General features: G+C 53.1%; 1 protein-coding gene across 1 annotated transcript in view; it reads left to right on the forward strand.

The window, feature by feature from the left end:
* The first annotated feature begins 1,915 nt into the window (after positions 1-1,915).
* Positions 1,916-12,502, forward strand: part of IRS1 (insulin receptor substrate 1) — a 66,174-nt gene continuing 55,587 nt past the window's right edge. Inside the window, exon 1 of the mRNA XM_017529146.2 lies at positions 1,916-6,704. Coding sequence (XP_017384635.1) covers positions 2,940-6,683 — 3,744 coding nt within the window. The 5' untranslated portion in view covers positions 1,916-2,939 and the 3' untranslated portion in view covers positions 6,684-6,704. The remainder of the gene's footprint in view (positions 6,705-12,502) is intronic.

Consider the following 12,502-nt stretch of genomic DNA (forward strand, 5'->3'; position numbering starts at 1 on the left):
CGCCTCGCTTCCATTTCCTAATATCTGCTATTAATAGCCTTGCTGTAGTGGGCACGTGTGCCCACATCACTAAGCTGTCAGAGAAAAAGAAGGGAGGGCTTTCAATTCAACATGTGTACTCAAATTATAGATTAACCAGGTTTAGATGAGGCTGCATGACCACCGCGAACAGGAAGGGGAGAGGAGAAACGAGAGGCTCCCAGGCTTGGGTGGGGAGGAGCCCCTCTGCAGATGCCGGATCCCCTTAATTCACTTATCGCACGCCTCTGAATGGAGCCTATGGTTCTTTTTCTCTTTCATCATCATCATCTTCTTCTTTTTCTTTTTTTACTACGCTTTGTAACCTACCTTGGTACCCTCACCCCCTCTCCCCACCTTCCCTCTGCGGTGCAAGGCTTGAAAAACAGGCCATCCCGCCAATCAGCAGGCCACCCCGGGAAACTCGCCCCGCCCCTCGGCCCGCATTGGGCCGAGGCGCGCTCCCCTGCGGCCCGGCGGGTCCCGGTCACTGAGCATGCCCAGCGCCTGGACTGCCGCTTGCCCCACCAGCATCCTGCAGTGCCTGGGAGCCGGAGGCTGAGCAGGGTCCCGGCGTGGAAAAGGGGCGGCAGCCCCAAACGAGTCAGGTATCAAAATGAGACAACATTAAACCGAGTGACATCTCTGTGGATCCTTAGTGCCAGGCGAGCAAGCAGGGACAAACTGTTTGTTTATAGGTCAGCTTAAAACAACAAAAAACTTGGGAGCGTTTGCTTGTGGGGAGACTGGTACCGCAAGGTAACCCTGAAAGAGGAGGTTCAAGTAGACCCAGGCTGCGGACCTGGTCCTCTCATGAAGTACCCATTTTCCTGTACTGTTGAGCTGGCACCATCCTTGTTTTCTCCCGATTATCCTTGTGGTCAAGGTTAAACATTTATAGGGTGGTTCAATGGGTGTGGAAGCTGTGTGTGAAACAAACATTTCAGCCAATATTTGCACAGTAGGGTTTTGGCCTTATGAATCCTCTGTAAGTCCCTAACAGTTTTTTAAAGTCACGGAGAGACTTCGTAATATAAGGGACCTTTCATTTCCCCTCCCCCATGCCCTCAGGCTTAGGTGTGAACCCCCCTCAATCGAAAGGGCCAGGGGAGCAGGAGAAAAGGTGATATTTACATTTTCTCCCTAATTGATCAGCAGCTTCCTGGGGAATCCCTGTTCTCCTTTGGCAGTGACCATAATTGCCCCCAGTCACTGCCCTTGGGCGTCCCTCTGTTCCTTCCAGGTACCTCACGGCAGAAAATCCGGGGATTCCAAGGCGGAAGGCTGGCTCAGAAGTCCTTTGGAAAACCTTACAAAAATACAGTTCCCCTCACCATGGCCTATCGCCCCGAAGCCGAAATCTAGCTTGTATAGTTCCTGGGAGAAACAGCCTTGAATGGAAACCTCCCTCCCGCGGGTCGATCTTACCTGCTAGGTAAGAGGCAACCCAGCTCCCGCGCCCCCGCCTCCCCCGGGCCTCCCACTAGGGGCTTCACAGCCGCAGTGCCCCCCCGTCGCCCCCACCCTCACTCCTGCGTCTTCCCGAGCTCGCCCCCTCCCGTTTTCCCAGACTCCCCTCGTGCTTTCGGGTAGCCACCCAAACACCCCCTCCCGCGCCCGCCGCGGGGATTCCTGAGGGCCCGGGGCGCCCTGGGTGGCGCACCGAGAGGGAGGCGCTGCGCCCAGGCTGGCGGCCGCGCAGGGGCGCTGTCCTAGCGCTGCGCGGGGGCTCGGCGCGGGTGCCGCTGCGGCAAGGCCGGGGGGCGGAGAGGGGCGGGCGCGGGGCGGGCTCGGCCGGGAATGTAGAGACCCAGGCTGGAGCCTCCCGGCGGCGGCAGCGGCAGCCGGGCTGCCGAGCGCGGAGGCTCTGTCACGTGTTTTTCTCCTCTGAGTGAGACGGCGGCGCGGTCGGAGGGGGCCGGCGCGCAGAGCCAGACGCCGCCGCTTGTTTTGGTTGGGGCTCTCGGCAACTCTCCGAGGAGGAGGAGGAGGAGGAGGAGGAGGGAGGAGGGGAGAAGTAACTGCAGCGGCAGCGCCTCCCAGGGAACAGGCGTCTTCCCCGAACCCTTCCCAAACCTCCCCCTTCGCCTGCCGTCCTTGTCCCCTGCCCTTCTCCCCTGCCGACTGGAGCGAGGGGCAGGGATGAGCCTGTCCCTCCGGCTGGTCCTCAGCTGCCCTGGCTGCCTAGTAGCGTTTCGAATGGAAAAGCCACTTTCTCTGCCCGCCGAGATGGGCCCGAATGGGGGCTGCAGAGGACGCGCCCGCGGGCAGCGGCAGCAGCAGCAGCAACAGCCGCAGCGCCGCGGTCTCTGCGATTGAGCTGGTATTTGGACTGCTGGTGGCGGCTGGGACGGTTGCGGGGTGGGAGGAGGCGGAGGAGGAGGAGGAGAAGAAGGAGGAGGGAGAACCCAACGTTGGGACTTGGCAACCCGCCTCCCCCTACCCAAGGATATTTAATTTGCCTCGGGAATCTCTACTCCAGAGGGGAACTCAGGAGGGAAGGCGCGCGCGCGCGCACGCCTAGAGGGGCACCGCGGGGACCCCCGACCACCGCCTCCCTGAGGCGGACTCCAGCCGGAGCGGCGAGAGATGCATCTTCGCTCCTTCCCGGCAACGGCAGTGGCTGAGAAGAGACTTGGCTCTCAAAGGATCAGGGCTGCCCTCACCCCGGACTCACTGCCTCTCCCCCGGGCGTGAAGCGCCGGTAAAACTCCGGTCCGGCTCTCTCTTTGGCGCAGCAGCTGCGTCCTCCTCCAGCTGCCCCTCCCCGGTGCGGGGGACGGTGTGGATTTCGGAGTCCGGGGTTTCTGCTGCCTCCAGCCCTATTTGCATGTGTGGGGCTGCGGCGAGGAGCCTTTGCCCCCCACCTGGTTGTTTTTCGGCGCCTCCCTCTGCTCAGCGGCGGTGGTGGCAGCGGCAGCATGGCGAGCCCTCTGGAGAGCGAGGGCTTCTCGGACGTGCGCAAGGTGGGCTACCTGCGCAAACCCAAGAGCATGCACAAACGCTTCTTCGTACTGCGCGCGGCCAGCGAGGCTGGGGGCCCGGCGCGCCTGGAGTACTACGAGAACGAGAAGAAGTGGCGGCACAAGTCGAGCGCCCCCAAACGCTCGATCCCCCTTGAGAGCTGCTTCAATATCAACAAGCGTGCTGACTCCAAGAACAAGCACCTGGTGGCTCTCTATACCCGGGACGAGCACTTTGCCATCGCGGCGGACAGCGAGGCCGAACAAGACAGCTGGTACCAGGCTCTCCTGCAGCTGCACAACCGCGCCAAGGGCCACCACGATGGAGCTGCGGCCCTCGGGGCGGGAGGCGGCGGGAGCAGCTGCAGCGGCAGCTCGGGAGTTGGTGAGGCTGGGGAGGACCTGAGCTACGGGGACGGGCCCCCAGGACCCACGTTCAAAGAGGTCTGGCAGGTGATCCTGAAGCCCAAGGGCTTGGGTCAGACAAAGAACCTGATTGGTATCTACCGCCTCTGCCTGACAAGCAAGACCATCAGCTTCGTGAAGCTGAACTCAGAGGTAGCGGCTGTGGTGCTGCAGCTGATGAACATCAGGCGCTGCGGCCACTCGGAGAACTTCTTCTTCATCGAGGTGGGTCGTTCTGCCGTGACGGGGCCCGGGGAGTTCTGGATGCAGGTGGATGACTCCGTGGTGGCCCAGAACATGCACGAGACCATCCTGGAGGCCATGCGGGCCATGAGCGATGAGTTCCGTCCTCGCAGCAAGAGCCAGTCCTCGTCCAACTGCTCCAACCCCATCAGCGTCCCCCTGCGCCGGCACCATCTCAACAACCTCCCGCCCAGCCAGGTGGGGCTGACCCGCCGATCACGCACCGAGAGCATCACCGCCACCTCCCCGGCCAGCATGGTGGGCGGGAAGCCAGGCTCCTTCCGTGTCCGCGCCTCCAGCGACGGTGAAGGCACCATGTCCCGCCCGGCATCGGTGGACGGCAGCCCTGTGAGTCCCAGCACCAACAGAACCCACGCCCACCGGCATCGGGGCAGCGCGCGGCTGCACCCCCCGCTCAACCACAGCCGCTCCATCCCCATGCCAGCTTCCCGCTGCTCGCCTTCGGCCACCAGCCCGGTCAGTCTGTCATCCAGCAGCACCAGTGGCCATGGCTCCACCTCAGATTGTCTCTTCCCACGGCGGTCTAGTGCTTCGGTGTCTGGTTCTCCCAGCGATGGCGGCTTCGTCTCCTCGGATGAGTATGGCTCCAGTCCCTGCGATTTCCGGAGTTCCTTCCGCAGTGTCACTCCGGATTCCGTGGGTCACACCCCACCGGCCCGCGGTGAGGAGGAGCTAAGCAACTATATCTGCATGGGCGGCAAGGGGCCCTCCACCCTGACCGCCCCCAACGGTCACTACATCTTGTCTCGGGGTGGCAATGGCCACCGCTACACCCCAGGAACAGGCTTGGGCACGAGTCCAGCCTTGGCTGGGGATGAAGCAGCCAGTGCTGCCGATCTGGATAATCGGTTCCGAAAGAGAACTCACTCAGCAGGCACATCCCCTTCCATTTCCCACCAGAAGACCCCATCTCAGTCCTCAGCGGCTTCCATTGAGGAGTATACAGAGATGATGCCTGTCTACCCACCAGGAGGTGGCAGTGGAGGCCGACTGCCGGGACACAGGCACTCCGCCTTCGTGCCCACCCATTCCTACCCTGAGGAGGGTCTGGAAATGCACCTCTTGGAGCGTCGGGGGGGCCACCATCGCCCAGAAAGCTCTACCCTCCACAGTGATGATGGCTACATGCCCATGTCCCCAGGGGTGGCCCCAGTGCCCAGCAGCCGAAAGGGCAGTGGAGACTATATGCCCATGAGCCCCAAAAGCGTGTCTGCCCCGCAGCAGATCATCAACCCCATCAGACGCCATCCCCAGAGAGTGGACCCCAATGGCTACATGATGATGTCCCCCAGCAGCAGCTACTCCCCTGACATTGGAGGTGGCCCTGGCAGCAGCAGCAGCAGCAGCAGCAGCAGGGCTGTCCCTTCTGGGAGCAGCTATGGAAAGCTGTGGACAAATGGGGTAGGGGGCCACCACGCTCATGTCTTGCCTCACCCCAAACCCCCAGTGGAGAGCAGCAGTGGCAAGCTCTTGCCTTGCACAGGTGACTACATGAACATGTCGCCAGTGGGGGACTCCAACACTAGCAGCCCCTCCAACTGCTACTACGGCCCTGAGGACCCCCAGCACAAGCCAGTCCTCTCCTACTACTCATTGCCAAGATCCTTTAAGCACACCCAGCTCCCTGGGGAGCTGGAGGAGGGTGCCCGGCATCAGCACCTTCGCCTTTCCACTAGCTCTGGTCGCCTTCTCTATGCTGCAACAGTGGAAGATTCTTCCTCCTCCACCAGCAGCGATAGCCTGGGTGGGGGATACTGTGGGGCTAGGATGGAGCCCAGCCTTCCACATTCCCACCATCAGGTTCTGCAGCCCCATCTGCCTCGAAAGGTGGACTCAGCTGCTCAGACCAATAGTCGCCTGGCCCGGCCCACGAGGCTGTCCCTGGGGGATCCCAAGGCCAGCACCTTACCTCGGGCCGGAGAGCAGCAGCAGCAGCAGCAGCCACCCCCCCCGCTGCACCCTCTGGAGCCCAAAAGCCCAGGGGAATATGTGAATATTGAATTTGGGAGTGATCAGCCTGGCTACTTGTCTGGCCCTGTGGCTTCCCACAGCTCACCTTCTGTCAGGTGTCCATCCCAACTCCAGCCAGCTCCCAGAGAGGAAGAGACTGGCACTGAGGAGTACATGAAGATGGACTTGAGGCCAGGCCGGAGGGCAGCCTGGCAGGAGAGCATTGGGGTCGAGGTGGGCAGAGTGGGCCCCGCACCTCCTGGGGCTGCTAGCATTTGCAGGCCTACCCTGGCAGTGCCCAGCAGCCGGGGTGACTACATGACCATGCAGATGGGTTGTCCCCGTCAGAGCTACGTGGACACCTCACCAGTTGCCCCTGTGAGCTATGCTGACATGCGGACAGGCATTGCTGCAGAGGAGGTTAGCCTGCCCAGGGCCACCATGGCTGCTGCCTCCTCAGCCTCTGCAGCCTCTGCTTCCCCCGCTGGGCCTCAAGGGGCAGCAGAGCTGGCTGCTCGCTCATCCCTGCTGGGGGAACCGCAAGGACCTGGGGGCATGAGCGCCTTCACCCGGGTGAACCTCAGTCCTAACCGCAACCAGAGTGCCAAAGTGATCCGTGCAGACGCACAAGGGTGCCGGAGGAGGCATAGCTCCGAGACCTTCTCCTCAACACCCAGTGCCACCCGGGTGGGCAACATGGTGCCCTTTGGAGCAGGGGCAGCAGGAGGGGCCAGTGGCGGTAGCAGCAGCAGCAAGGATGTGAAACGCCACAGCTCTGCTTCCTTTGAGAATGTGTGGCTGAGGCCTGGGGAGCTTGGGGGAGCCCCCAAGGAGCCAGCCCAACTGTGCGGGGCTGCTGGGGATTTGGAGAATGGTCTTAACTACATAGACCTGGATTTGGTCAAGGACTTCAAACAATGCCCTCAGGAGCGCACCCCTCAACCACAGCCGCCCCCACCCCCATCCCCACCCCCTCATCAATCCCTGGGCAGCGGTGAGAACAGCTCCACCCCCCGCTCCAGTGAGGATTTAAGCACCTATGCCAGCATCAGTTTCCAGAAGCAGCCAGAGGAACGTCAGTAGCTCAACTGGACATCACAGCAGGTGCGTTTCATGGTGACAAAGTCAGAAGACAAAACTGCTTTTAACCTTGTGCTTGAATTCTGTTCTTCGCCTCTGCCCCTTCCTGTTCTTTCCCATTGCTTCCTCAGGGAGAATGCACTTACATTCTCAGGGCACACAAGATGCTCACCCCACAATGACATCTGGCAGAGAGTCAAATGAACATGTAGAATCAGCCACAGGAGGGCTTTTTCATTTGAGAATTTCCAAGTGAAGTAGTTACTGTATTTTTAAAACATATATCCTATGCCAGTCCTGAGGTTGGTAAAGTTCCTACATAAGAACCTTGATCTATTTGTTGAAGTTGTCTTTTCACTATATATTTAGGTCAGCCCCTGGAAGGGACAGTTTTACAAAATTATTTCTTAACACAGGGCCTAAACCCTTCCTTTAAGATAGTTTCTGGGAGCCCTTAAGGGTGATCTTATCAAGTTGTTCTCTGTACTTTTGTTCTGTGATTTCATAATACCAAGGCAACGTAAACAGCACCGGGAAACATTGATTTCTATTCATGCTGCCCTAAAAAGATTCAGGAGTAAGAGCTTTTTAGCAATACATATTTAGAGAGAAGTACTTATCTATTTTACGATCTCTCAAGGAAGTAATTATGGGAGACATTGTCCTTTTGTTCCTGTACCAAGATTTGTGAAATACTATTCACACACCTGGACTCTCTTACACAGGATATACAGGAAACTCTGTGTCTGGGACCCATTATTAGTTAAGAGTTATGGGAGTTCATCTCAGTATGTCTGCCTTACAGTTATCTCTTCTTGCACCGAGATATTACAGATATCATTTGGGGGCTACTATACATCTGTAAAATTACTTTTTTTGTTGAGAAGAAGACATATTAAGTCAGGAACATGCCTTAATATGTTTTGTTTTGTTTTGCATTGAATAGAGTGGCTAAACTCTATAGCCTTCACTTTTAGGATATTTGTTGTGTGCCTTTAAGTTGAAGAGTAGGCAGCCCAGTAAATGCTGAAAGTTGGCTTTAGGTCTTCTGAGGCTAATGCCGTATTGAAAATGAAAAACATTTGTAATAGGAAATGAGCCTGCCCTTCGTTCTGTTGATCCTGTTTTCTGGTGGTCATAATTGTGGGTAGAAGAGGAGTACAGTTTGCAAATAATGTGATGAGTTGGCAATGCAGAAGTTTCCAGCATTTGGAAACACTTTATTCTGACAAACTGATTATCTTGTGAATTTTGTATATGCTTCACAGAATGAGCTTTGAAAAGCATTGATTTTCTTAAAGTGTGTTCATTCATAAGAAATTAATTTATGCCCTGGTTTCCTATTGATAGGTATTTGTTTATCATGTGTTCATAGTCTTCTTGATTCTGTTTCCAATATTTGATCCATATCATTCTCTCTTTTGTAGAACAAGTAAAAGGTATGTGATCATTCAAATGAAGATTTTAGGTGATATGTTCTGAAAAGCATTTATTTGATCAGTATTTATTTCAACATTTATTTTCATCATTCACTAGAAGATTTAATTGTGTATATCAACATCAACAGTACACATCTTGTTATATCAAATGATGTTTTTGGGAGTCAGAATCCCTCAACACTTTAAGCATTTGTATTATAAAATGCCTCATTGGTAAAATAATGAGAGTTTGAAGAAAACAAGTCCAGCAGAACTAAAATTTTAGTTTTAAAGGAGATGAAGAGAATAAGTTTTTGTTATCTTAATTTGTTTAGGTTTCTTATTATAGAGTAGAATAAATGATGTTTGCTCTGAAGAAAATTGATGACCAACTAGAATTTTCATTTTTTAAAAGGGCTTTAAAATAAAATTCTCCTTATGTCTTGGATGCATTAAAAAACAAAACAAAAAACCCTACAACCTTCGATCCTTAGTCTTCTTTGGGAAAATAAAATATTCTGGAATAATCATGTAATCCTATTTCTAATAATTTTGGAGTAGCAATAAACCATGCTTTGCACCATGCCAGGAAAATTCTACAATGCATATTTGAGATGTTTGTGTCTGTGTTTAAAGTGAGGCACCAAATGCTATCTGGCACATTTACATCCCCAATTCTGCTTGCTTGCCTGTGCCCTGTTGAGTCCAAAGATGTTATTCCATAGTTATGTGAAACAGACAGAAGTCAGACCTGTGAGTGACAAACAGCTTCTGCTCCGAATGAGTACATGTTTGAAAACATTATTTTCCTCACTGCCTCAGCAATTGCTCTTTGCTTCTTTTCCTCATTTCTCAGGTAAAACCTGAGACACGGTGAAAGGAATAGAGGTATGATGAGGGGTGTGCTCTGTTGAAACATCTAGGGTTGTTTAAAATTTTTCATTGTCTGTTAGAGGAGAACACTTGTGAAGCACTGGCTCAGGAGCTCGACTTGTTGGAAGCCTTTCTGCTTTACCTAGTCCAGCAACCTTTTCTGCCTGCCCTTTCTCTTGCATCGCCTCTTAGTTCTGACCTGCTCGTTTTCTCGTACTATCCCCTGCTATCTCTTTGTTTCCACCTCTTATTTCAGGTTCCTGACATTGTCCTTTTTTTTTCTTTTGCTCCTTTTCAGAATTTCGCAGTACTTGTGGCCCACTCTCTGCAGAGAGTAAATTGAGAGCCCAAGCAGCAGGGCAAAAAGAGCCTCCCACACTCGGTCATGGCAGCCCCGCCACCTTTACCCGGCATCAAATTTGTCTTTTAGTTTTGAAACTGCAGGTGACAAAGACACACAGACCCCAGCCATGCCTTTTGGGTTCAGTTTTTTGTTTTTGTCATTCTTTGTTATGCCCTCCCCCTTTAAAAGAAAAGAAGAAAAACAGAAAAAGCCTCTTTCCATTTCTTTTTCATTTTGTTTCCTTTTTGTGATGTCAAAGATTCCGTACCTCCAAGGCTGCCTCCTCTCCCTCCCCTTTCCCCCGCCTTGTGGCCTTTTTAGCTGGCGCAAACCCCCTCGGCCCTGGCACTTTCCCTTTTCCGGGTCACCTCCGCTTCCTGCATTCCTTCTCCTCCCTCCTCCGAGCTCCCTTTCACCCGGGGTGGGGAATCTGCAGCGCGGCCACCCTTGGGTCTCCCGCCCCCGCCCGTCTCGGGTCCTCCCGGGCGACCGGTCCCCGTCCAGGGCCGCGTGGTCGGCACTAGCGGGCGAGGCTCCGCCCTCGGGCACAGCTGCGCGGCTCTGGGCCCCCGGGCGGGCGGGGCGGCTGGGCGCTGATTGGCCCTCACCACAGCCAATCAGCGTGTGAAATGGCCGAGCCGCGGCGGGCGCGGGGCGGGGCTCTCCGCAGATCCCCTGGCGGTGGTGGCTGGCGGGCGTCCCTGGGCCGTTTTCTCCCACCCCACGCCTTGCACCGCTTTCCCGCAGGCTGAGCCACAGGCCCCCTTCGCACCGCGCCCGCCGACTGAGGACGTCGTGCCCTCAGCCGTATTCCTGCATTTGGAGCAGAATCCTAAGAATGAAAAAGTCCAACCAGTCCACGGACGGGGGCCGGAAACACACACTTCCTCTTATTTTTAATTGAGAAAAATCCAGGCCAGACCATGTGAGGAGCCCCATTTTGTTTCCCTCCTCTCTTTACTATGGTTTACTACGAGGCCACGTTCCTTCGTCTTCCTGTCTCGAGATCCGCGAGCAGGAGGGAGCCCCGCACGTGGCTGCGGGCCGGGTGGGGTGGGCCCCCACCACCGAGGGAGGGAGAGGGACATGCGAGCGCTGCCGCTGCGGTCGTTTTGGGTCATCGAGGGAGGGGAAAATCCTTTGGCTCCGAAGCGCCCTGGGCTCCATACACTAGTAAAGCGCCTTAGCTAGGTAAGAGCCAGGAAGACGCAGCCTCCTGGGCTGTAAGGGAGTTAACAGAGAAATGATCTGCTTGCAGATCCTGAGAACCCCGTGTGACGAGGGTTTGGGTACTGTGTTCCCTAAAGGCTTGGAGGAAATGCGGTCGCTTTCTCAGACACAGATTCATTTTTCCACCATTGACAGTCTCAGTGACAGCCCGTCGAGTCAGGCTGGGTACATCGATTTTGAAAGCTTGTTAGATTCGTTTTGTGCACCCTCCAGTAACCAAAATTATGTGAGATATGTTACTGCATGGGATGGAAAATGTGTTCAGATTTGGCCTTTCTAAAATAAGGAAAATAAGGAAGAGAAGTGCTATGGGATTATTTTCTCCTCCTCCTTCCCGCTTAAATAAGCATTTCTGACCAGCTAGCATCCTTCTTGTATCACTGAATCATAAGACCGCAGGGCAGCGCTTTTTCTGAAGGGCCAAATGCAACATCGCAGGTGGAAACTTACCAAGCAGGTGCAAATGCTATGCCCCAAAACTGCTACTGAGCAGTTGGAGAGAGTTTCTCTGTTGTTCCAGAAAAGTTTGAGCATCTAATAATTTGCTTAATGTTTACAATTGTTTAGGTAGCTTTTTATATTAAAAAAATAAATCCACAAAATGTTACACATATTGTAGTTATTTCTCTGAGTTCCCCCTCAATAAATACTATCCCTGCATTGCCTTACAGGAAGGGACTTGGGATCCAAAAGGGCATGCCACCGTTTTGGTTTCTTTTTTTCTTTTTAGTTTATCAGAATTCCAGGAAAATAGTTTTGTGCTATCTTAAATGATGCAATGGAAAAAGCAGTTCTTGGGAGCCAGAGATCTTGGGCTCCAACACAGCCTGTACCCTTCAGCAGCTGAGTGACCTTGGGCAAGTCACTTAATTTCTCTGGACCTACTTCCTCATCAGTAACTTGAGGATTTTATTCTAAATTATCCTAACCTCCTTTGCAGCTCTAAACATAGGAATGTTGTGGAGAAAATGACTGATACTATTTAATGGGTCAGTTGCAATGAGGATTCTTTCTGAAGAAGCTGTTGACAGCGTCATCGTAAAGGATTAGAATAGCCTGTTCTGTCCAGTTCCAGCCTTTGGTTCAGACATTGTTTATGGCCAGACTAGGGGCCTGGAAGGAAAATATTGTTTGATTCAGGCTGATTTTAACCTTTCTTGTTTTGAGGGGACATTTTCAAGTTTTAACAGACCTTAAAACGAACCCTCCTGAATGTACCAGCCTAAGATTTTGGAACTATCTCTAGACTGGATTAGGCTGTTCTTCCTCCCACCTTTTTAAAAATAAAATGTGTGTGGGAATGCAAGACACCTGCTAGTTCCTGCATCCTAAGGTCAACTGTCAGAAACATCCCACCCCTCTCCACAGTATAGATTAAGCTTTAACCAGTGCACACCGTGGAAATCAACACATACATCCTGTTGGAAATCACTTTTTCAGAGGTGGTGTGTTTGTGGATAATGTTTCTCATTTGTTCCATCAGTGTTCTTCAGTGAGATAGCCATTTAAGTGAATGGAAAGGGAATGTGAGAAGCCAATTGCGGACTATAGGAGGTCTTCCACAATTTTTTGTTGAGCTTTATTTTTCTCTCTTAGGTGTATGAAACAACTCAATATTTCTCTTGCTGGCAAAATTAGGGTTGTCCACTTTAGAATTTTTGATTAATTAGTTGAGACGACACTGCTTTACCAACCCTGTGTTATCTTGGCTGTTGAGTTGTCATTCTATTCAGAAGCTCTGGCCTTTTTTCTCCCTCCATGTGGATTTCACAAATCATTAAAATAGTCTGTTGCCTCTTCAAAAACTCCATGGACTTACTCTTTATCAATCCTCTCACTATAATCAGATATGTGTCTTGGCTGAATAGTATATAAATGGTTCCTTTCATTTTGATGGGCTGGTAATGTAGTATATTGGAATATTACATGGTTTTAAGATTTTGTTTTGTTTTAAAGAA

The sequence above is a fragment of the Cebus imitator genome, unplaced genomic scaffold, assembly GCF_001604975.1.
Source record: "Cebus imitator isolate Cc_AM_T3 unplaced genomic scaffold, Cebus_imitator-1.0 Scaffold57, whole genome shotgun sequence".
Classification (NCBI taxonomy): domain Eukaryota; kingdom Metazoa; phylum Chordata; class Mammalia; order Primates; family Cebidae; genus Cebus; species Cebus imitator.